Raw genomic sequence first — 24236 nt, 5'->3', positions numbered from 1 at the left:
CCAAGCCCGTTTTCCCAGCGTGTGAATGCACATTTTGAACAGAATCGAGGTCATAAAATTTCACAGGTTCGCCACCCTCCCCCAGCCCTTCCCGCATCCTCCACCCCCACTCCCACTCCAGGTTTGCACTTAGCATTGCTAGATTTCCCCAAAGCGTCATCTTTCCAGCAGCCTTTGTTAACCGCTGCATAATCGGCACATCCGTCACCGCGCCCTGGCCGCCTAGCGCTGTCCTTGGTACGCACAGCAGCGGCACGTGCCGGGTCCATGGGAAATGGCCCATATTTCACCACATGGACGTGCCATCATCTATGTAACTCCTTCCCTGCCGCTGGCCGCTTAGATTGCTCCTAATAACCCGCATCTATGAATCATGCCTTGAGCAAGGCTCCTGTATGTGTGCCGTGGCTGCCTCTGCGTGACCACTGACGAGCTGCCCCAGGGGCTGTTCCTGAGTGGAGAGGGAACCCACTTGCCAGGCTCTGGGCTCATCTGCCAGCAGAGGGCTGTTTGTTTGTTTGTTTTGGTCAAGCCAGCAATCGACATGATTTCCAAGGCTGTAAGTTATGTGGCCATTCCTTGACCCCAAACCCAATAGCCATGGCAGTCAGAATTTACATTTTGTTTTTGTAAAAGCCAGCACCAACTCCTTTAGGAATAACACTGAATTTTCTTAATGTTTATACCCAATGTGAAATACATTTTTTTGCAGAAATCCCAAAGAATCAGCATTGAAGTGAGTTGTGTTTTCATAAAAGGCTCGTGCTGGAAACCGACAGAAAGGGAAATTTACAGCCGACCTCTTACAGGAAAATGAGAGGAGAAAGCCCAGGAAATGAAGTCCTGAAACTGGAATCAAATGCAACAGCCGCTGAGCCATGGGCCGCTCCTGAGGCCAGCCGCCGAGCCATGGGCCGCTCCTGAGGCCAGCAGACCAAACCCAGGGGCAGCTAGGGGATTCTCTGTGCATAGTGGGAGACAGCTACAAGTTCAAGGGCTTGGTGCAATTACCTACTTTTGTTGTAATCCAATGAAGGAGTAGTCAAAAGGTGAAGGTGCAGGGACAGTGAAGCTGCTGTGACAAACACGGCCATAACTGTCTTAATGGGAACCACACACACTCCAAGCAAACCCGACTGGGCACCCCTGAGACGGGACCTGCTGGTGGCTTTCTCCCAACAGTTTTATCACCTTGTGGATGTTGACCGCCTTGAAATTTTGCTCATATCTCCGACTTGCCCAGTGGCACTTCCACACATGATGATAAGGATTGGCAGGACAATGCCAGGCCCCCAACAGAGGCTGCCCTGTGTCGGGGTAGCCTGTGAAGAATGAGAGTCAGCAGGGCTGGTGGTGTGAGGCAGTGAATAAAGCCACAGCCTTTAATGCTGCTGGCATCTCATATGTGCACCAGTTCAAGTCCTGGCTGTTCCACTTCCCATCCAGCTCCCTGCTAATTTGCCAGAGACAGCAGTGGAAAACAGCCCAAGTGCTTGGGCCCCGGCAGCCACATGGGAGAAGGGAGAATCAGGAAGCAAGGCTGAGGGCCTACACTGACCATGGGCGCTCCGTGGGACCTAACTTAGGGCTCCACCTCTCTCTGGGCCTCAGGCTCCTCCCTCGCTTACGAGGCCGTGAGAGCCAATGGTGGCTGAGCCCATCTCATCTTGTGCATCGCTGAGCCAAGCATCATCTCCGCACCCCTGCGGGAAGGGACTCTCAACTCCTAGGCTCTACCATCACTAGCCTTACCTGCACCGCTTCTTTGTGGCTGACCCCTCACACTGCGAGGCTCGGGTGTTGTGGACCTCCAAACACGAGACAGTGCTCAGCCTAATCATGGTGTGTCTGCACAACCCCCCAGCACAGTCACTGCTTCTCACATAAGGGACATGGGGCCAGGGTCACCTGAGCTGACTAGGGCCAGCTGCCCGGGCTCCCTACAGTCCTGGGCTGCGACTCATTAGTGCATGCACAAGTGCCTGTAGTTCTCAGGGTTGCCTTTCTGTTTCTGCCTTCAAATAAATACCATAAAAACAAAATTAAAATACAAGAGAGACAATCCTAGCCACCCCAGTGCCTTGCCTGTGAGAGAACACGCTGTGCTGGTCCAACTGGCAGAGGCCACGGTGGGAGTGAGGGGCCCTGGCCTAGTGCCACGCCCCACTCCTGGGGATCCCACGAACCACATGTCAGACCTAGCTGGAAAAGGAGTGCCACATGTGAGGTGTGGGATGGAGCAAGCCCCCGACTCCCCAACTCTCAGTCTGGGTGGTGTGGCTGGTATGTGCCTGCAGTCTGCACGTTTAGAGCCAGGGCAAGGAGATGCCAGTGACTGCCCAGCCTCCCTTCACCAGGGGGGCACATTACAGGGGACACCTTCCACTGGGTGTCCTCGGGGAAGGGCCCATCCATGGGCACCCCAGGCTTTCCATGCTCGAGGCCTGGTGACTGCCAAGTTCACACAGCCCCCGCTTACGCAGGCTCTACTGTTTTGCTGCTTGGCACATACAATAAGAACCATGCTTGGATTATGGACTTGGGTCTTTCCTCTGCTAGCGCTGCCCAGTCGGAGACACTCTCTGACACTGGGCAGTGGTCCAGAGCACTGCCTCCAGGCAGCCGCACGCTTACAGAACAGGGCAGGGGAGGGGGGACTCAATGTGATGCTCCCTCAGGTGGGTGTTTCGACTTCATCTTTCACCTTACGGCCAGGAGGATGGGGCCACATCCTAAGCCAAGGAACGTCAGTATGCGCATCTCACAGAAGAGGAAGCTTAGGGGCAAGGAGCTACTGTCCCCCAGTCACACTACTCTGAAGCCACAAGAAACCAAAAACATGCCCTCCAGCTTTGCCACGCTCCAAACATTGTGCCCAACTGTCCCTCTACAGCTCTGGGGAGACCCTCCTCGCCCTCTGCAGGAGAATCCCACCTCCTCCAGGAAGCTTTCCCAGATGCCTCCCTTCTGTGGACCCAGGGTGGGCCTGTCAAGCTCAACATAGAGCCTCCTGCCCTGGCACCTCCCCTCTCTACACATTTAGTCAAGAAAACCTGCAAAGTACCTGCAGAGGAAGAAGGCAAGGGGACTGGGCACGCCCACTCAGAGCTAGGCGAGGGGCTGAACACAGACACACCAGTTGCGTGCTGACAGTCACCTAAGACTCGAGCCACATCTCCTCCTAGCACACTGCACCCTCCATTCCCTTCACCCGTGTCACGCCTGGCTTCACACCTGCCCTCCCAGGACGGCACGTATGGCTTGGTAGCTCTCTGCGTATTCACCCCACGGCATCTGGCCCCCACTCCCTTTACCCATGTAATGCCTGTACTTCTGTACCAGACCAGCACAGCAGGCGTGGGCTGGTAACTAATGCTCACAGGCAGGTCATGGCTGAATGCCCTCACGAGCAAAAGAGGGAATTTCTTTCAACCCAGCACATTCTGCCGGTGACCCACTTACACGGATCGTGCATGAGCAGCCAGGCTGGGCTCCCTTCCATAACCTAGCCAGCAAAGAGCCGGTGGGTGGGGTGGGGGGAAGGCAAGGGGCAGCTTCCTGCAGCTGTCCAGGGTACCCCAGTTTGAAGGGACCAGGGGTTTAAAGACCAGACAGCTGGATCTGAGCCCCAGATCTGCAGCAAATCTGCTTCTCTATCCACACAGGGGGAGCACTACTAAGTCCATACATAAGTTGCTTAAAAGGCTGAGCAACAGGGAGGTGGAGACAGAGACAGATCCCCCACCTGCCGGATCACCAAATGACCACAGCAGCCAGCACTGGGCCAGGCCAAGCCAGAAACGAACCAGAAACTCCCTCTGGGTCTCCCACATTGGTGGCAAGGGATCCAGGCACATGAGCAGGGAGCTGGATCAGAAATAGAAGAGTTAGAACTTGAGCTTGCATTCCACAATACGATGCCAGCATTGCAGGTGGTGGCTTAACTCACAGCCCCACTAGCTTCTCAGATTATTAGAGTCCAAATGTGAAAATGCATCTAGGACTTACAGCACAGCCACTGGCATACAGCAGGGGCACCAGAAGTAGCAGACCTCTTGGGATTATTTGAGCACCATCATTCAATCTCTGGTTTTTCTAACCAATCCCCTAGAGCCAGGCATGAGGAACACAGAGTCGGAGCCCAGCTGGAGCCTGGCTCTGCAGCACTGCCTCCCAGTGCCCACCCCCTGCAAGGCCAGTCCCCCACCCACCCCCACGCCCAGACAGCCCCGCCATCCTGGCTGCCTTAGCTGCATGCCTTTCTCATGGAGGCACAGTACTGGCCAGGTGAAGGAGTGCACGCTGGGAAAGTGCATTGCTCAGTGCCAGTGTGGACCCAAGACCCTCATGGAAACTAGGGGGCACCCTGCTGAGACTGGGAGAATAGCCAAGGTCCCCCACTTCCTCTGTTCCCCAGGGATGGCGGGCCTGTCTCCACCACGCCTTGCCAACTGCTATATGCTCCGTCCACTCCCTCTTAGGCTGGTTCTGTGATCTGTGGACAGGGCCCCTTTGCAGTGCGCAGGTGCAGTCTGATATTCCAGGACTTTGACTTCTGCTTGCAGAGGTGTTCTAAGCACAGGCCCAGAAAAGGCACAGCATGTGGTAGAGTTTATTTAAAAGGCGAGAAAGCAAACACACACACACACACGCACACACCCTGGCGTAGCTGAGTGTGGGCCACAGGGGAAGATGAGTGGAGGAAGGAAGCAGCGACAGAGCACCCCAGCACCCTCTCCTTCTCTGACTGCAGACCAGAGCCCCTCCTACCCAGAGAGGGCGTGGTTACATGGCACCCAGCCCAGGGCCCAGGTGAGGGAGGAAATGACAGGCAAGTGGGGGTGGGAGCAGGATCATGTGGCCTACCCCAGCTATTCCCTGCCACCCTGAGCAAGCCCCCCACCCCAAGTCTCCAAGCAGGCAGCTAGGCCTGCCCCACCCTCTAGATTACGCTTCAATTTTTTAACTTAATTTGAATTCATCCCGAGTTTCAATTGCACTTAATATCCCAGTGATCAAGACAAATTCTCTCACTGCAAAAACCTGTCAACCCACTTTCATAATAGAATGTCAGTTTTCTTTTCCTTTTTTTTAATCACCGAAGACAAATGACGCCTCCTTCCCGCCTGTGTCACCCTCATCCTCGCGAGCTGTGGTAGAGACAGATGGCTTCCTCATCAGGCGCGCTCCTCCCGCATCCATGGAAGAGACAGAACAGACCGAGCGCCACGCGGCCCCTCGCGCGCTGTCCTGCTCACTGTCCCCGCCTTCTGCCTTCCCTGCCCTTCCAACTCTTCCTCCAGGCTGGATCTAAAACCTCACCCGAAGTCCCCTGAGGTCAGGCCTGGCTCACAGCTCCCTCAGGCTGCACGGATACCAGGAGCCCGCTGCAGCAGCACTCCCTGTGTCCAGTGCCTCTTTCTGGCCTGGGCGCCGATCCCTGCTGCTCAGCAACAACATCACGCCCGCGGCAAACTCGACTGCATGCTCCTTCACGCTTCCACTCTGCCCTCTGCACGCTGCAGGGTCGGCAGATGTCTGCACAACCAGCCAAGGAGCTGATGCCCTTGGGGCCTGGACTCTCAGGCTGGCCCCCTGTCCCCAGGCTGCCCCAGCCTCAGGGCAGAGACCATAGACACCCCGTGTGTCACCCCAGGCCACTCTCACTGATGCCACCTCCCATCCTAAGGCTCTGAGTGCGCGCTTTCTCTCTCTCCTTGTTCCTGCTGCTGACCCCACGTGACCCAGCACAGCACCGCAGTTTAGAACCAAAACTTTGCAGGCTTTACCAGTTCAGAGGCAGGAGAACAAGGCAGAACGAGGCAGGAGAATGAACGGACAGAACAGCGACATCCTGCAGATTCTCCACGGGAGACAGTGTGTGGCAACATCATTCTACTCTCCCCAAGATCACGCCATTCTCTTACCTCCTACGGGAAGAACTACCTGCTTCTGCTGACAGGTGCGAGTATTCAGGAGAGGAAACATTTGGGGATTTCACCAATCCACAGTCATCATTAGTGCCTTTGCTGGGGCCCAGAGACTCTCAGGGTGGGAAAGAACCCCTGTGTTCCCCCCGCCCCCAGCCCTGGCCTGCAGCCTGAATCCCACAGTGACAGCTCTCTGCATGATTTTGCTTAAATTGCCCTCACAGCACGGGAAGGCCTCCCACGGGCTGTGTGAGACTGTGCCCCAGTCCCCTCCAGCACAGCCTCTCCCATGCACACTTCCACTCACAGCACAGCTTCCCTGCTGCTCCCCGCCATGCCCCAAGCAAGGCGGTGAGGGCCTCTGAGGAGGGCTGGAGACCCTGCTGTGTCTTCAATGTTGCCTTTGGACCACTCTGCATGGAAACCTGAGGGACCCCATGGAGCAGAGACCAGCCTCCTAGCTCCCTGGTCAACTGGTGGTCAGCACCCACCACCATGCATGAGGCCCTCTAGACCCCCCAGCACCAGGCAGGCTGTCTGATGAACAGCCTCAGTGACATGAGCAGAAAACCACCCTGCGGAGCCCAGCCACGAGGCTAGCCTAAGTCAGTCGGTAAGTAGTAGACCCAAGCTGGCTTCAGCGGCAGCTCACTGGCACCACAACAGCTGACACATGTCTTCTTCAATGACCAGCTGTTCTGCCCATGGCGGCAGTGATGGGCAGTGACAGATAACCAGGTGTTTCCTCTGGGCCAGGCTCTGAGCGCTTTACAAATTCCAGGCATCCCGCTGCTCCCCTTGTCCCAAGGCCATCTGCTCACTCCAAAAGCCCTCGGGTGTGCCCTGCTGCAGTCTTGCGGGAGGCAGCTTCACCCCTGTCCTCACACAGCAGAGGCAGCAGGACCACACAGACATCAGCACCAAGGCCTAGCCTGTTCCCGGTTTACTGGAGGCTCCTCAGCTCCATCTGCATGACTGCAATGTCCTCCAATCTAAAGACTCTGCTCCCTCTCTGCCCTTTGTGGTTGTTGGCCTCTGTGCCAAGAGCCCCCAAGGACCAGGACTGGTTTGTGGAGAGTGGCTTTCAGCTAATTGCATGCACATTTATGGAATGCAAGGCATCTGGCAGGCGCTGGGGGAAAGGCTGGCTCTCAGGGCAGCGGGGTGGGGGGGGGGGGAATGTTGGTCCCAGCTGCTGAGGGAGCCTCAGGGAGCGGTGGCAGCTGGTGGGAACTAATTGAGGGCACTAGGTGAGCTGCAGTTCACTGGGAAGGCCACCTGCGCTGCACACCCCACCCCAGGAAGCAGCAGCAATCAATGCCAGACAAGTCAGTCGCACCGTCCAAGGTACCAATCTGCCTTACTCAGGGCTGGGCTGGGGGAGGAGGGGTGATCCGAGCAGCCAGCGGTGAGGTGATGGGGGTCAGACTGGACCCTCAAAGGGTTGCAATCTTGGTGTCCCCATGACCATGTGACAACATGACTTGGCCAGTGACTGGCCACATCTGTGAAATGAAGAATGGGACCGACATCAAAGCACTAAGACGACATGCAGTATGAGTGAGACCGGCCGCTCTGAAGTCTGGTCACTGAGGGACACGTGTCAGAACGGTCACAGCCATCGTTCCCCAGGGCTGGCATTCCATGTGCTCCTGCTGCTTTTTTTTACATCCCCCCCCCATTTATCCAAATCAATCTATATATATGGATTAATTTTAGTCAGCAGTAAAAAACAAAAATGTTATTTAGCATGCTCATACTGTCAGGCTGTGCGAGGCCTGGTGCGGCTCTGGTGCGTGGGAACAGGCATGGGTTATGCCAGTTTTCCAGGCAAAGTCCGGGTGCTTCCAGCTGGCCCGGAAGACACACACAGGACTCAGCAGGGGTAGGGGCAGCACAGGACCCAGGGGGACACAGACCGAGGCTGCAGGGACAAGGATGCTGGGAAAAGGATGTGTGGCTGGTGGGAAATGGAAGCTGGGGCGCACCCCAGGAGCAGAGGCAGGAAGAGGGTACCAGGAAGGCTTTCTCCTGGGGAAAAGAAGAGCTCGGAGGAGAGAGGATGGAGACACAGGCCAGGAGTGCAGCCCAGACTCACTCCTTACAGGGAGGGGAACCAGGACCCCTACTGTCCTCTCTGCCTGCCCTGGTTCCTGAGTGTGGGAGATGCACTGCTCCAGCTCGCAGTGTGCATTGGGCCAATGTTCCGGGCGGGGAATAGAACCACCCTTCCCGGGGAGCAGGACCGGATGCCTAGGTGCCCCGGGGCTCCCCCACCACTGTGCACAGGTAGCTGACACCAAGCAGAGCCCTGCCCTGTGCAGTAGGCAGGTCAGTAGGCAGGTCGGTAGGCAGGTCGGTAGGCAGGGCATGGCTCCATCAGCACCAGTGTCATCAGTATTCCTCCTCCTCTCTCTCTCTCTCTCTCTCTCTCTCTCTCTCACACACACACACACACACACTCCCCACAGGCCACCTGCCTGTGGGCACCCAGGTCCTGGCTGAGGTCAGCTCTAGGGGACTCGCTCTATTTCCCTCCCAGCTTCCTCACCTGCCTTTGCTGTGTGTTCTAACATGCTTGCCTCCAGCCCTTGGACTGCTTTGGGCTGCAGGTGGCCAGCTCCTAAACCAGGTGCCAGAGGTTGGCCTCCCCTGGGCTCCTTGGCCTCGGGCTTCCCATCTGAGCCAGTGGGAGGCACCAGGAGGCTGGGGGAGAAGGGAAGGTCTTCCAGGGCCTCCAGGTATCTGCTGCCACAGCAGGAGGCGTGGCAGTGGCCCAGTCGGTCCCCTCGCCCTCTGACCCTGGGCTGGTTAAAGCCTCGTGATCCTGTTTCATGTCACCTCCTACACACACTGCCTGTGTCTTATCAGCCACGCCTCCCAGGACCATCCCCTCTTTCCTGCCAGGACTGGATTCACAAGGTGAGGAAGAGGAGAAAGAGGAGCCCTCACCAACGCCCCCTCCATGCGGATCACAGGCCTGCAGGGTGGTGGTGACTGCAGCAGGCAGGGATGCAGGTCTGTGGAAGGCTGCGAATGTGGGCTGAGGAGCAGCTCCTCTAGGGAGAAAGCTCGGCCATTGTGATGCTGGCTCCTGGCCATTGTGACATGGGGCGCCCTGGTAACACAAGGTGGCCAGAAGTCACCAAGGAAACCACCGATGGCTTAGCCAGCTTGAGCCTGGGGGACAGGGTTGTCTTGCGTGCAAGTGACAGATGGAGGACAGGGCTTGGGCTCTGGGCTGCCCTCACCTGCTGCAGCTATGCAGGTGGCCCCGTCCGAGCTGCACCTGTTCTGAGGCTAGACGCTCAGTCTGACAGTGCGGCCGCTGGCCACTGCCTTCACCATGCAGGCACCACCACGCTGTTCCCACACGCATGCCAGCTCCAGGGAGCAGCGCAGAGCCTGGCCCACCAATCTTGAGGGCAGGTGAGATGTGGCTCTCTAGGAACATCTCCAGATGCTGAGGGGAGCAGAAGCAACAGGGTGAGAATTATGTCCACTGTACCATCCCAGAGTGCAGGTGCCGACATGACACAGAGAGAAAGCAAGCACTCCCCTCACAGGGGCAGTTGACAAACAACCTGGGTTACAGTCAACCCCTCCAGTCAGCAGCCAACTCCAAGGGGATCCAGAGCCAGAGGATGGCGACCAACCAGTTCAGAGTTCCCTTGCTCCACCTACAATGCCAGCATCCCATATGAGCACGGGTTCTAGTCCTGGTGGCTCCATTTTCAACCTACTTATGGCCTGGGAAGGCAGTTGAGGATGGCCCAAGACCTTAGGTCCCTGCACCCATGTGGGAGATCCTGAAGAAACTCCTGACTCCTGGCTTCAGGTCAGCTCAACCCTGGCCTTTGCAGCCATTTGAGCAATGAATTGGCAGATAGAAGATCTCTCCATCTCTCCTCTCTGTGAATCTGCCTTTCCAATAAAAATAAAAGATTTTAAAAAATGAAGTGGGGAGCCTGCAGTTTGCTCTTCTGGACGCCACAGAAGCCACTGAGGGCCTGTAGACATCCCCGGGCCCCAGGAAAGGCAGGCAATGGGGATGCAGGCTCCTCTGCCAGGCTACCTTGAGCGGCAGGAAGCACCCAGGACCTAGCTGCTTTCCAGGCCTCCCCAGAATGGACACGAGCATGGCTGCTGACTGCAGGCTTCCCTCCGCAATTAGGGGTGGGGATGCAGTGTTGATGGGGATGGGTGGCTAGTTGGATGAAAGGCAACAAGCAGCACCCTGGGGCTGAGGCTGGGAAGCCCCATGGTCCCCTGCCCCATCCTTCCCACTTGCCTCCTCTGTGCCCAGCTACAAGCAGGTCCACTAGCCCTGAAAAACAGCACTACTGTGTCAGGGTACAGGGGAGCCAAGCAGGCGTCCCCTGCCCTGCTGAGCCCCCAGCCTCCTCTGCGAGCCCTCTGGGACTGTAGCAGGTGGTTGCCCAGGTCTAATTTGCCAGCTCAGAAAGGCCTGCGTGGAGGGAAAGCAGCAGCCTCGCAGCAGGAACACTAGTGCTCTCACAGAGCAAGCCGGACACAGAGGGCACAGAGCTCACCGTGCTGGGTCCCCGACTGGCCCTCAGCAGCGGCAGGGACAGGGGCCCCGCCCCACCTCGGCTGCCAGAATGACCAAGAGACGGTGCCAGCAGGTGTCTGGCAGCCCTGAGCATGCTACTGGGTGGCCCTGGGGAGCAGGGGCACTGCCATCCATTTGACCTCCATCCCTGCCCAACACCATCCCTGTCCAGTTGCAAGCACTGTCACCCACACTTCATGTGCCGTGGTTTCTAAGATCACAGGGGCACAGGTCATTCACTCAGCCATACCCTAGGCCTGGATGCAAACAAACGGGGCAGACGTACCCTGCTCCTGCGCTAACCCCTCCATCATGACAGGACACAGAAGGAGCAGGAGGCTCAGGCCCCTGGGTGGTGGCAGCAGTGCTGGACAGCTCACAAGGCTGTGCCGGGGAAGCCCATGTCACACTGGTGCAGTGTTTGTCTTCCCAGGCCCTTGTCCTAAGGCCGCCAGACGATAGATGGTGGACGTTGGGCATGTACATGGGGCTCTATCCCCTCCATGCTCAAGCCCCACCCCCAGGGCTTTCTCAACTATGAGGGCACACCTGCCCTGAGTCCCCCAACCACAGGCAGGATGAGCCAGTGATACTTCCAAGATGTGACAGTGCCTGCTGGGGGCAGGCGGGCTTGGAACCCAAACAGCCATAGCTTCTAGGGGAGTGTGGCACGGGGCTGGCCCTGGACCATGATGCCACAAATGCTCATCTTCTCTGACCAGCGTGTCCTTAGAGGCAGCCATGTGTGTGGGGATCCCAGAATTTTCATGACAGTTCTGGTTCCCACGACAGGAGACAGGAAAGCACTCCGACAACCACTACCCAGGGGACTGCTCAAGTGCACGCAGCAGAAGCAGGTGCAACTGTCCCGAGAAGAGAGGCGCTCTCTGCTAAGACAGCTGAGTGACAGCAGCAAAGGGTGAACACAGGGCCAGTGGCTACCGGGGCTGGGGTGCAAGGAGCAGCATGCACAAGGGACTCTCAAACGTGCATGGAATAGTGAATTAAAAGGCAGTTCCGGGGGGCCTCTCAGTGCAGCTCGCTAAGCCACCACCTGCAGTGTTGGCATTCTGTCTGGGAGTGCCAGCTGGAGCCCTGGCTGCTCTTCTTCTGGTCCAGCTCTCTGCTTGGGTGTGCCTGGGAAGCAGCAGGTGATGGGCCAAGGGCCTGGCCCCCGGCACCCACGGAGGAGACCGAGACAGCGTTCCAGGCTCCTGGCTGTGGCACTGTGGTCCTCTGGGGAGTGAGCCAGCAGGTGCAAGATCTCTGTCTCCCCCTCTTTCTTTCTGAAACTCTGCCTTTCAAAGATTTTTCCCCCCCCTTTTTAAAGGAAAGATGGAAAAGATGTTCATTTTGATGAAAACATGTTGATGGCCGAGCCTTTTCGTGATATACACTGTCCATGCACTCTCCCGAACCCCTGCATATGTTTGGCTGCGGGAGAGGGAGCTGCGAACAGCGTGGGCAGGAAGTGTTACATGCAGGCGCCAATGAGCTGCATGCCCAATCTTAGTTTCCACGGAAGGACAGCGTCCCAGTGGAGTTGCAGAAAAACCAAGGCCCTCCTTCCAGCACCTTCCGTTCAGGACCACAGGACATGTGCATCCACCCCCACTTCCTACCCCGAGGCGTCCCCCCCCCCCCCGGCTGCTCCCTGGGGTGTGGCTCAGTTGGCACCTCCTCCAGGAAGCCCTCCCTGACTCCCCAGTGGTCACCAACATGGCAGCCTGTATCCTCCTGGCCCCTGCCACTGCCCTGGTCTGTCCTACCTGTCCATACACATCCATGTGCCAAAGGAGCCAGGACCCCTTGGACCGGCCCTGGCACGCACTGCAGGAAATGTTCCTGTCCTCACCCCATCTACTGCTGGGCTGTGGGCCAAGCCAGTTCTCATCTGATTTTCTTAAAAGCCAAGGGCTAGGGGAGGCGCGCTGGAGGGTGAGGTGGGGGCGTTGGGGGAGGGGTGCACTCACTTGGCTGGCTCAGGCTCCAGGGAAGTCCTCCGCTGCTGGCTGCTGTCAGCCGCTCTGATGAATTGCCGTCCTCTGCAGTTGCCTTGCCGTCCCACCTGGCCAGCTTCCAGAGGCTTCAGGTCACTCATGGGCATTCCCGGCACGTGCGCGCTAAGACCTACTCCTGCAGGTCGAGTCCCAGGCTGGCCACCTCGCTTGGCCACCCCAGCAAGGGCCTGCCCCTGGCCAGGAGGCAAGGCAGATCTGGACACATATGGCCCTGTGAGGGGGTCACGGGCAGCGTGTCCTTCTGAGGACTGAGGTCCACAAGCAGGCCAGGACGGGGCAGACGCCTGGTGTCCCCACCCAGGCCAAACCTGTGTAAGTGGCTTCTGGCTTGGAACGTGGTTTGCCAGGTTGAAGCAACTGGGCTTTTTGCCTCTCAGTAGCATCCTAGACACCATGAAGGCCCCGGGGGCAGCCCACTACCCAGCTTTTGGCAGTGCCCCCTTGGCAGGCTCCTGGGCTCCAGGCCTGACACTCGGGCCCACACAGAGGCAGAGGGGAGCAGAAGCGGAGGGGCCCAAGGCGGATTCCTGTGCTGCTCTAGAAGCAAGGGATCCCCGAGCTGGTTGGGATGAAGACAGGATGGCAGCAGTGGCCTCCACTCTGGGAGTCCCACCCCAGGGGTAGGAATGAGGCTCGGGGTTTCCAGTAGGTTCCATACAGTCCCAGGCACATAGCCCTTTGGTCACCACAAATGTCTCCTGAACAACTGGATCTGACAACCACCATGAGGTCTGACAGGCAGACTTTGCGAGGAGCAGCTCTGGCACCCCAGCACTCCGCAGGCTCCAGCCCACTGGCTTCCGGCCGCACCACGATCCTTCAGGTGCAGTAGCACCCATGGGGCCAGCTGGGAAAGCATAGACACTGCAGAATAGAAGCCTCAACTCCATCAAAATGCTCGGAGCCTAGGCCCCTCCACACCTGGGCCCTTCCTGGGGGGCCACCTGTTTCCAGGCTACAGCTGCTCCTCCTCTTCTGAGGGCACCCCAGGTCAGGGCCCAGGGTCTGGGACACTGCCCATCCCTGCTCTGGCCGCATGGCCACGGCCTGTCTCCTGTCTCATCCTTGCAATGCCGCTGCCGCTGACCAGCACACCTGCCACTCAGCCCTGTAGAGCAGCTCCTGGGCCTGGGGCCACTGCCCGGCCCTTCCTCTGGGCTGACTTCCCAGTCCCCAAGCTGAGCAGAAACCCGGGCCTGCTCCCACATCCCCGGCACCTGTGCATATCCCTGTGTGTCCCCCGGGGTGGGCACCCACAGCATGGTACATCTTGCCACTTGCTGTGCACTAGCTGGCGCATAGTCGGGGTTGACCCAGATCTTGGTTGGATGGACAGCTCAGAGCCTTCTGGTCAGGTTTCCTGATCTTGTGTGTAAAACAGCCGGGGTGGCAAGCAGACGTTCTGTGGAGTCAGCAAAATTTTCCCCAACAACACGAGGTGAGGGCTTGGGTCACAGCCATGTCCTCCTGCTCTCACGGGGCCGTGCCCCTGCCAGAGCGTGGTCCTGCGGAGATTACACCTCCAGCGGAGGTGCGCTGCCCTGGACGTGGCTGCTGAGGCTCCGTCTGAGCTCTTGGTGGAAAGCCAGGATCCTGGCCGGGCTCTGGAGCTCCGAGGACAGGGGCAGGCCTGTGGCCGGGAGAGCGGGACCCAACAGCCCGCCCCTTGCTTGCAGACGCGGTGCAGGGAATGCTGGCTCCACAGCCACAACCGCCGGGGTCGCTGCAGGGTCAGGCACAGGTCCCACGGTGGGTGGCAGAAGCTGAGGACAAGAACACAAAGAAATGGTCTCTGCTTTTCTGCCCATCACACCCTTTGCCCAAAGGAGGGTGACGCCGGTGCCTGACATCCGCTGGACCCAGTGTCCGTTGGACTGTGGCCGCCTTCCTCCATGACAACGCACCCTCTCCCCCTCCACCGGGTACGCACAGGGGGCCCAGGAAGCTCTACCCTGAGGATCCTGGCAACTTCATCCCTCCCTGCTGAACGCCCCCGGTCAGCGGAAAAGGGGAGAAGATGGGGGCGATGTACCGGTGCCAGGGATGAGAGGGAGCGACCTCCCCACAAAGCGAGCAGCCTCTCTTGGCTGCCCACCGCGCCCACAGGTGCACCCAGGCACTGTTGCACTTGAACCCTCCCACCAGCTCTCGTCAGGCACATTTTCCTGTATGGGTGCACACCCCTGCCCTGTAGCCCCACTGCCTGAGTGTGAGCCAGGCACAAGCAGCCCCTGTAAGACTGCACCCCCAGGAAGATGTGGGTCCTGCCTTTGAGGCCTCTCTCCCTCCACTGGCCATGCCTGGGCCTCACGGGCAGCATGAGTGGAGGGCAACCAGCAAGCAGGGGCAGCAGTGTCTCTGCTCCCTTAGGGCCAGGAGGCTGCCACAGGAGCAGGAGGCACAGCACGGGAATCACAGTTGCTGGACACCTCCCCACAAGCCACGCCTGACCTGTCCCTGGCCCCACACCCCAGGGGCCCCTATACTCAGGAACACACACCTACACCTGGACCAAGCTAACAGAGAGGGCCACACACGTGCTGGAGGAGCAACCAAGAGGGGGGTGCACAGAGAAAGCTGGGAAGGCCTCCTGGAAGAGGAGGTCCCTGCACTGACTTGAGGAGATGGCGGGGTTACAATCTGAGTCCCACTTCAGTGTCCCCTACATGCCTGTGGATTGGAGCAGGTGGCCCCTTTAAGAGGTGGATCTGGGTGGGAAGCCAGGAGTTCTCCCCATGAATCTGTGATCCAAGCTGGGTCCTGACCCCACCCTGCTTGCTCCTGCTTGGGGCTCCTGTCTGGTCACGGGTCTCCTGCCTCTACCTCCCAGCATGACACAGACAGCTGTGTGGACCTTGTCCACGGCTGAGTCCATCCTAGCATTAGGTGACTGGTTATAGCAGGACTCTGCCACCTGCTACTGACTCTGCCCTGGTCAGAGACAAAAAGCCATCATGATTTAAGGCTCATGTCATTCCTGTTGGCTAGGGCAAGGGCAGTCCAACACTGGCTGCTCCCGTGGCTCACCTGGCAGCAGTGAGTGCCCACTGCTCTCTGCACAGCCAGCACTGCTGCCAGGACTTGACACTTGCTGCTCCATCCAGCCTTGATCAGAGGTCCCAGAGGGCAAAGAGGCCCAGAGAAGGTAAACGACTTGTCCGAGACCACAGAGTTAGGAAGCTGAATGGAGACCCTAAGCCAAGACACAGCACTCCAGGGTCTGCCTTGGGCTGACTCCAGCCAGCTGCTGGGCCACGTGGCTGCAGTGTCAGAGGCCAGGGTTAGGCTCAGGCACACAGGGCAAACGCTTCTTCAGGTACCCAGACACGAGGCTGGAATCTGCCTCTGTCAGAACAGGGAGCAGAACCAGGCCCCACAAGCATCTAGAGGAAGAGCCTACAGCCAGCCAAGCAGAGCCCAGGAGCAGCTGTGCAGACCACGTCAGCAGAATCAGCCCCTTCCCCTGCCCATGACCCCCAGGGAGGCTCCTCACTGCTGTGACTTCTTTTGCTGGAAGCACCAGGTTCATTTCATCTATTGTCATTCAGCAAACACTCCCTGAGCATCCTCTGGGCTGGGTGGAGGGAGTGTTCTGCCCAGGCAGCAGCAAGTGCAGGGTTTCCAAGTGTGCATGAAAGGACCACAGCTGGGCTGCTCTCTGTGCTGTCCCAGCCACGCCCAGATGCACCTCCCCATGCCAGCCAGAGCAGAAGTCAGGCAGGCCAAGGGAGGGGCAGCTCAGGTCAGGCAGGTGGACGGGGTGGGGTGGACCTGCCCACAGCCCCCAGGGAAGCCAGACAGCTCAGTGCACAGGAACCCACCTCTGGAGCATCCAGGCTGTCCTGGGCCAGGAACGTGACCGTGTACTCGGCCAGCGCTGTGTCATCGGCCATGCTCTGTGCCAGCTGGGACAGAGCGTGGTCCTCGGGCCCACGTCTGTGCAGCTCCTGCAGCAGGTGTGTGATGAGGTGGTTCCTCACCCTGCATTTGCGCACCAGGGAAGCCAGCTTGGCCTGAAGGGAGGCAGTGGAAAGCATGCGGCTGACTCCCTGCTCCTCCCTGCAACGCCATCTCCCTCCCCACAGAAGCCAAAACCCCCGGAGGGACTCCCTCCCCACAGCCCTCTCAACACTGGGGGTCGGAGCAGGCTCACATTAGCAGGGCGCCCAGGGCACTGACCTTGCCACTGCCCAGTATGCCACTGTACAGATGGGCAAGTTGAGGAGTTGCTGAGGGTACCAGAATAAAGCAGACAGGACAGGCCACATCCCTTAGCGCCTGGGTGCTCCCTTTGCCTCCTCATTTGAGCAAACCCTGCCTCTAGGACAACGAGGGTTCATTGGAGGAGGAGGGAGGCCGTGGGCTGAGCGTCCTAGTCACTGCCTGCTCCTCCAGCGCTGACAGCCTCACGAAGGATGACCATGCATCTGTCTTGTGGCTGCAAAGGTGGGTTCCGACTGACAGGGCCCTGGGCATGGGAATGACTTCACGGACCGAACGGCTCACACTCCCGATTTAACAGGCGAGGACAAAGAGGCTCCAGGGCAAACAGGGTTCTGAGCAGACCTGAGGCAGGGGCTGCCCTCCCATCCCACCTGATCCAGAGTTCAGGCCCTGCACAAGGGTCGCCCTCAGCATGTCCCAGGTCCGCATAGTAGGGAACAAGTCAGGTGCCGCAGGCCTGGGAGATCCCTGGTGCAGTTCTGATCTGCAATGCCATGGGAAGAGGTGGCTGGGTGGTGATTGCAGCCTTAGAGGGGCAGGCACCCCTGGGAGAGCCCTTGCAGCTTAGGTCCCCGAAGAAGACACAGAGCTCAGGCATGCTGGGTACGCACGGGCGTTGGGGAACTCCACATTTGGCTCCCGTGTCATGGAAAGGCATCCCCGTGCCCTGCTGGAGGGGCTGTCGTCACCGACCTGGGAGCAGCTTACCTTCAGAGGGGGCACAGCCAGGTCCGCCTCGTGCTGCCTTCTCTGAAGCTTCTCCAGCTGAAACGGAAGCAAGGGGCTGAGGCCACCACCCTGCAATCCTCTGAGCCCAAGGGGCATGGTACTGAAGCCAAGGAGGTCAGGGCTGAGGGAGACAGAGGCTGCACATGTGGATCCCCAGGCCATGTTGGTGTCACCTCTGCCTGAAAGGACACTGTCCCCGACTCGCCACAGGACCCTCTGATGGTTCCCCCCAAGCCAGGGTCCCCCAAGCTAGGGTCCTGGGGGCATAACCCCAGCTCAGCCAAAGACCTGAACTGTGACCCTGTGCAAGTCACTTCTCTCTGCCTCACTTCTCCCCGCCTGGGGAGGACAGGGAAGTCCACCTGGTTGAGGCCAGCAGGGAGGACTTGATGCATGGATTCGCAGAGGAGGGCCTGGCTGCTGCTCGGTGCTCGGTACATGCAGACTCCCGAGGCTGTCTGGGGACCCTCGTGGAGGTGTGGCTGTGTCCATCCCCCACTCCACCCTCACCCCAGAGTCTGTGCTGGCCCCTGATGCCCAAGGGATGGTAACACCATGGAGGCCTGGTCCCTCAGAGCTTACAGTTCCAGGCTCTTCCGGCTCCGTGTCCGGGACACAAGGGGCTTCAGGACAGTGACATCCTGCAGTCTCTCACCAGCGCCCCTGCCCCCCATGGTGTCTGTCCTCCTATGAGCCACCCACACCTCACACTGGAGACCCTGGTGCCGCACCCTGGCCCAATTCGTGCTGACACAGACCTGGGGGTCAGAGGGGAGGCATATGCAGAGCTCCTGGCCTCTGCCTTCAGCCCACTGTCTGTTGTGGTCACTTCCCCCAATAAAATGGGGAAAAATGTTTAAAGTGAATAAGAAAGCAAAACGTTAACCTACTGATGGGAGCCAATATTCACAAATGATGTGTTTACTAGGGCATTTATGAATGGATTACCTAGGAAACCCTTGTGGGGCAGGCATTGTGGCCCAGGAAGTCAAGCTTCCACCTGCAACACTGCATGCCATACAGCGCTGGTTCAAGTCTTGGCTACTCTACTTCCAATCTAGGCACCTGTTAATGCACTTAAAAGCAGTGGAGGATGGCTCATGTGCTTGGGCCCCTGCACCCATGTGGGAGACCCAAAACAAGCTCCTGGGCTCCCAGCTTTGGCCTGGTCTAGGCACAGCCATTGCAGCCACTTGGGGAGAAAATGTGGAAGGAAGTTCTCTCTCTCTCTGTATTACTTCTTCTCCGTATTTCCTTCTTCTCTTGAAATAACTATATTTCCAGCAAAAAATTTTTTAAAAGTCTTTATAATAGCCTAGTGACTGAATTCTCGCCTTGCATGCACCAGGATCCCATATGAGCACAGGTTCGTGTCCTGGCTGCTCCACTTCCCATCCAGCTCCCTGCCAATGACCTGGGAAAGCAGTAGAAGATGGCTAAAGCCTTGCGACCCTGTACCCATGTGGGAGACCCGGAAGAAACTCCTGGCTCCTGGTCATTGCAGCTACTTGAAGAGTAAACCAGCAGATGGAAGATCTTTCTCTATCTCCTTCTCTCTGTAAATCTGCCTTTCCAGTAAAAGTAAGTAAGTAAATAAATAAATCTTTCATATTAAAAAATCTTCAAAAAGAGAGATCTTTGCAAGCCCTTAATCACAGAGTATGCCAGGGGGAGTGAGCCGCCCTCAGAGGGGCCACCCGCGGCAGTGGACACGTGAGTGGTCCCAGTATAACTGGCAGCGAGGACGGCACCGTGGCAGCCACTGCGCCTGTGCAGCCACAGGAATGCCACATCCCAGAGCTACCCATGGCCCTCTGCATTGTTCCCCTGTGTCCCCTCTCACCGGTTAACTTCATCCCTCAGCATTTAATGTTTGTGGTGACTAGTGGAGGTGGGATTGCTTTTATTTTTAAAAAATATGGGGTGTTTTGTCTTTTTAGATTCTTTTCATCTACTTGAAATTCAGAGTGATAAAGAGAGAGAAAATTAATTCACCCACTGGTATAATTTCCCAGTCCCTAGCACAGCCAAGGCTGGGCCAGGCCCAAGCCAGGAGCCTGGAACTCCATCTGGGTCTCCCATGAGGGTGGGAGGAACCCAGACGCTTGGGCCACCACCTGCTGCTATGCAGAATCCATTAGGAGGGAACTGGGCCGGAAGCAGAGAAGGGCTGGAACAGACATTCTGCTGTAGGCGTCCCGAGCAGCGGCTTAGCCGCCTCGCCAACGCCTCCCTCACAACTGCCTTCTGAATTTCTTATAAAGACGGTCTGTCCTCGGCACTCACTAGCTGATTTCTTGGATGTTGGTTTTGTGCGCTGCAATGTTCCGGAGTTTGTTCACCAAGCCAAGCTGCTCATCTGTGGAGTCTTCAGGGCTTTTTAAGATAAGATCATGTATAATTCCTACAGATCCAATAAACCGAACAACTTCATTAGAGGGGCAAGCATGGAGATATTGCTAGATTTGCAAATGGCTGTGAGAAAAAGGGCAAGCTCTCGTCTGTGTGCCCAGTTCCCTGTGCAACTCTAAACCACCACAACCAACGTACTGAAAATGCTTAAAAACAGCAATTTTATGCAGGCCTCTCTGGTGGTGGTGTGCGTGTGTGCACACATGTATGTGAGAGAGACACAGAGTTCTGTGATGTCGGACCACGTTCAGCACCTTGTCCAAGGTCCTGAACAGGCAGGAGCTCTTCACCCTGATCTAGGTGACACCGTCAACTTGTCTCACTGCTTTCCCCTCTGGAAGGTGTGAGTCTCTTGCCACACTGGTCCCCCATGGCACAGTGCAGGTTCAAGCTCCAGGTCCCCTGCTTCTCTCTCAACCAAATTCCTGCTCAGGTGCCCAGAGGGCTATCTGGGCCTCGCAACCTTCACAGGGCACCTGAAAGGAGCACCTGGCTTCAGAATGGCCCCACCCTGGTCAATGCGACAATCAGGGAGAAAGCCAGCAAAAGAAAGACTCTCTCTCTCTCACTCACCCTGTCTTTCAGATAAAGACAATGTCACTTCTCAGTTTGCTTCCTGGGCCCTTTCAGGCCACACCCATTAGCTCATGCAGTGACTGCAGGCCCCTGCTTGTCTTTGAAAACGGTCCTACCCGTTATAGATCTAACGGATACAAGGCCACTGAGACATTCGCTGTGGGAACCTGCTGTGGTGTGGGAGAGCTGCAGGTGGGAGAGCACGTCCCGGCCCAGCCTGGCCTACCTGGCCCCGGAGCTCCTCCTGGTGCCGCACGGCCGCGTCCCGCGCCAGCTGCAGCTCCCGGCCAGCAGATGCCTGGTCTCTGAGCTGACACTGCAGGGTCAGGACCTGGTGGTGGAGGCGACGGATACACAGCCCGGGGTCTTCCTGGGTAGCCTGGGCCCCTGAGACCTGGAGCTGCAGAGAGCACAGATGTGGACGGAGGGTCGAAAGTTTTCCCCTTCTGAGGACACGCCTTGGCAGACGGGCAGCTCCCAACTTCCCTCCCTGACTCCTTGCATCTGCTTACATTTTTCTCACAATGGAAAAAAAAATGCAGACACTGCCGCAAGCCTTTATCCAGCACAAACTCCAGGCACTTCCTACCCAGCCCTACTGCACCATCATGCGTGCACTACGTGCCCGTGGGGCTCAGGTTGGCATCCTAGCATCTTCTTTCCTGTTCTGGAAGTCAGCCATCATTATCCAGACACACAGCCAGACAGAGAGGACGTGGCGGCCGAGGCCAACGCTGGAACAAAAGTGATCTGACAGCTGCCTGTCTCTATCAAACACGGCAGGATTTCCCCCAAGCACTTCACTCCAATCCGAACCAAACTGCTCCCACCCTCCTTGGGGCTAACGGGAGGGCAGCAGAGGTCACGTGGGTAGCAAAAGCAACTTCCGGCGGGCGCAGGGGGACAGAGGACAGCTCCAGGCTGGCGTAGCCTCCAGAGCGGAGGTGGTACTGCCCACAGGCCTGGACCTCCAGGCTTGGGTTTTTAACAACAGATGTGCATCCGCAATGATAAGATACGTTTCTTTTGACACCAAACTGGATTTGGTCCATGCATAGGATTTTTCATAATACACATCTTCATGAATTTTTTTACCTGAAAGGCAGGCTAAGAAACAAAAGAGAAAGAGAGCTCCCAACGCTGTTTCACTCCTCGATAGGCATCTGGCAGAGTCCAGCCAAGCCAGGACAGGGAGCTGAGACCTGCTGCAGATGGCAGGGACCGGTCGCTGAGCCAACCCCACTGCCTCCCAGGGGGTGTGGCAGCAGGAAGTTCTCATCTCAACCCAAGGAGGCCGGGGGTTAGTGGCAGGCCTGCCTAACTCCAGCTCATGGTTCCCAGACCGTGCACACACATCGAGATGGGAAACAAGTCTGTCGCAGCAAAGGGCCGACAGAATCAGGTTTTGACAGAAGCAAGGTTGGAAAGGGTCTATGGAGGCCAGCCCTGCTCTCCCAATAGCTAACACAGAAACGCTATGTCCGTTCTTTGGAGATGGCATGTTAAAGACAACACAAACACCACAGCCTGTAGTTGTGGCCTTTCTACCAGCCCCATCCCCTGGTGATCCTTCCCCAAGGTTGGGGTGCTGGGGTCCATGCGGTGGGTGTGGAGAACACGAAGGTGTGAAAAGAACTGTTCCATTGCAGGCAAGGCCGCAAGGAATGTCCCGCCGCGCCAGGGCCCAGCGGATGTCTCTACAACCACCTGAAGGCAGCTCCACCTCCCTTTGCAAGGACACCGGACAACTCCGCTGAGAATTCAAGTGTGTTCAGTCTCTACATGTAGGAACCTTTGTTTAAGGTGTTCCTTCCCCGTTGAGTCCCTGGCTGTAGCGGGAATGCATGCTTAGGGCCCTTTCCCTCTAACCCGGATCTTTAGCTCCCTCCCTCTGTGATGCACTTCCTCCCTTAACTGATTCAAGACGGAGCTGTAGGATGAGGATTGTAGTAGGAATGTGTTACTGGTTGACATGTGCCGTTCATTGAGAACTTCCTGACCACAGGATTGGGACAGCTGATGCCCTGCCTCAAGGTGAAACTATTGGCGGAGCTATCCTTAGGAATGCCCGCGTGACCAGGTGTGAAAAGTCTATGCCAAAGTGGGTGGAGACTTCTGTATAAAGAGGACAGCGTTCTTGCACGGTCCATTATGATCCTAACATTGTAGCGATCTGTTTCTTTTCTCTACACCTGCTCCAGGCACCCTTCTCGAGTTCCAAACTCGGCTGGAGCTGGTCTCTGGCACTGGGGGGAGTGCGATTACGGATCAAAGGGCAGGAGCGCCTTGAACTCTGCACTCACAGGGCCTGGGCAGGGGCTGAGCTGGTAAGAGGTCCAGTTGTAAGGGACTTGGGGGTCTGCAAAGTGAGGCTTCTCTGAAGTTCCGCCCCCTTGTCCATGTCTCCACATGGGGACCCCACATCCCTACGACAGCCAGGGCTGCCTCCTCTCGCTACCGCGGCTGACCCGGTGGAGGGCAGAGGGAGGTCAGTACCACTCCAGGGCTCCTGGATTCACAAGGGAAAACAAGCAAAAAGCAATACATTTGTGGCTTCTTTCTTTCTTTCTTTCTTTCTTTTTTTTTTTCTGATGAATAGAAATTCCTACCACATGGGCAGAGATGCCCAGCCTGGGCCTGTCAGGAACAGATGGGCCCTGAGTGGCACCAGGAAATCCAGCTCTGAGGCTATAAAACAACTTGGCCTTTCGGGAAGCTGGACACCATGATTGCCAGGGACACAAATGAGGCCTTTGTCCCTGGCTCTCAGACAGTATCCACCATGTGTTCTAGAGAGGACAGTATGTGTGGGGCCAGCCTGCTCCCTGGGACCACACTCAGCCCTTGGCCTGGGGGACAGCACCGACCCTGACCTCCCCAGGAGATCTGTCTGGGGAGGAGAAGGACTCAGCACAGCACTGCACAGAGAGCCTCCTGGAGCTGTCAAACAGACAACCGCACTCCCCAGCTGCACCAACAGCGACCCCCGAGCACAGAGCTGGACAGGTGGGTAGGGTCAGCTCTGACACACATCTGGCTGAGTCCCACCTGGAATGCTTCCCCCAACCCCCACGTGAGAGTGCCAGAGGTGCAGCCGGTCCTAGGAGGCAGGGAGGTTCAGGGAGGAGTGGGTGGGGCCAGTGGAGAATCAAATTATAACTCACAGTGTGCAGGGAGGGGTGGCGACCCCTGAGGCAGACACCCAGCATAGCTGAGTTCAGCATCCCCACCCTGAACTCCCGTCCCCCCACCCTGACTTCAGCAACCCCCACCCTGAGCTCCCATCCCCCCACCCTGACTTCAGCAACCCCCACCCTGAGCTCCCATCCCCCCACCCTGACTTCAGCAACCCCCACCCTGAGCTCCCGTCCCCCCACCCTGACTTCAGCAACCCCCACCCTGAGCTCCCGTCCCCCCACCCTGACTTCAGCAACCCCCACCCTGAGCTCCCGTCCCCCCACCCTGACTTCAGCAACCCCCACCCTGAGCTCCCGTCCCCCCACCCTGACTTCAGCATCCCCACCCTGAGCTCCCGTCCCCCCACCCTGACTTCAGTAACCCCCACCCTGAGCTCCCGTCCCCCCACCCTGACTTCAGCAACCCCCACCCTGAGCTCCCGTCCCCCCACCCTGACTTCAGCAACCCCCACCCTGAGCTCCCGTCCCCCCACCCTGACTTCAGCATCCCCACCCTGAGCTCCCGTCCCCCCACCCTGACTTCAGTAACCCCCACCCTGAGCTCCCGTCCCCCCACCCTGACTTCAGCAACCCC

General features: G+C 57.8%; 1 protein-coding gene across 1 annotated transcript in view; it reads right to left on the bottom strand.

Moving 5' to 3' along the window:
- Positions 1–14038: 14038 nt before the first annotated feature.
- The window catches only part of CUNH4orf50 (chromosome unknown C4orf50 homolog), a 29869-nt gene continuing 19671 nt past the window's right edge, over positions 14039–24236 (bottom strand). Inside the window, exons 6-9 of the mRNA XM_040966313.1 lie at positions 20692–20865; positions 17457–17513; positions 16346–16537; positions 14039–14287 (exon numbers count right to left, since the gene is read on the bottom strand). Coding sequence (XP_040822247.1) covers positions 14039–14287; positions 16346–16537; positions 17457–17513; positions 20692–20865 — 672 coding nt within the window. The remainder of the gene's footprint in view (positions 14288–16345; positions 16538–17456; positions 17514–20691; positions 20866–24236) is intronic.

The sequence above is a fragment of the Ochotona curzoniae genome, unplaced genomic scaffold, assembly GCF_017591425.1.
Source record: "Ochotona curzoniae isolate NIBS_2020 unplaced genomic scaffold, NIBS_Ocur_1.0 scaffold_4505, whole genome shotgun sequence".
Lineage (NCBI taxonomy): Eukaryota > Metazoa > Chordata > Mammalia > Lagomorpha > Ochotonidae > Ochotona > Ochotona curzoniae.
Note: the sequence above shows the minus strand (reverse complement) of the source record. Positions and strands in the feature narration are given on the sequence as shown.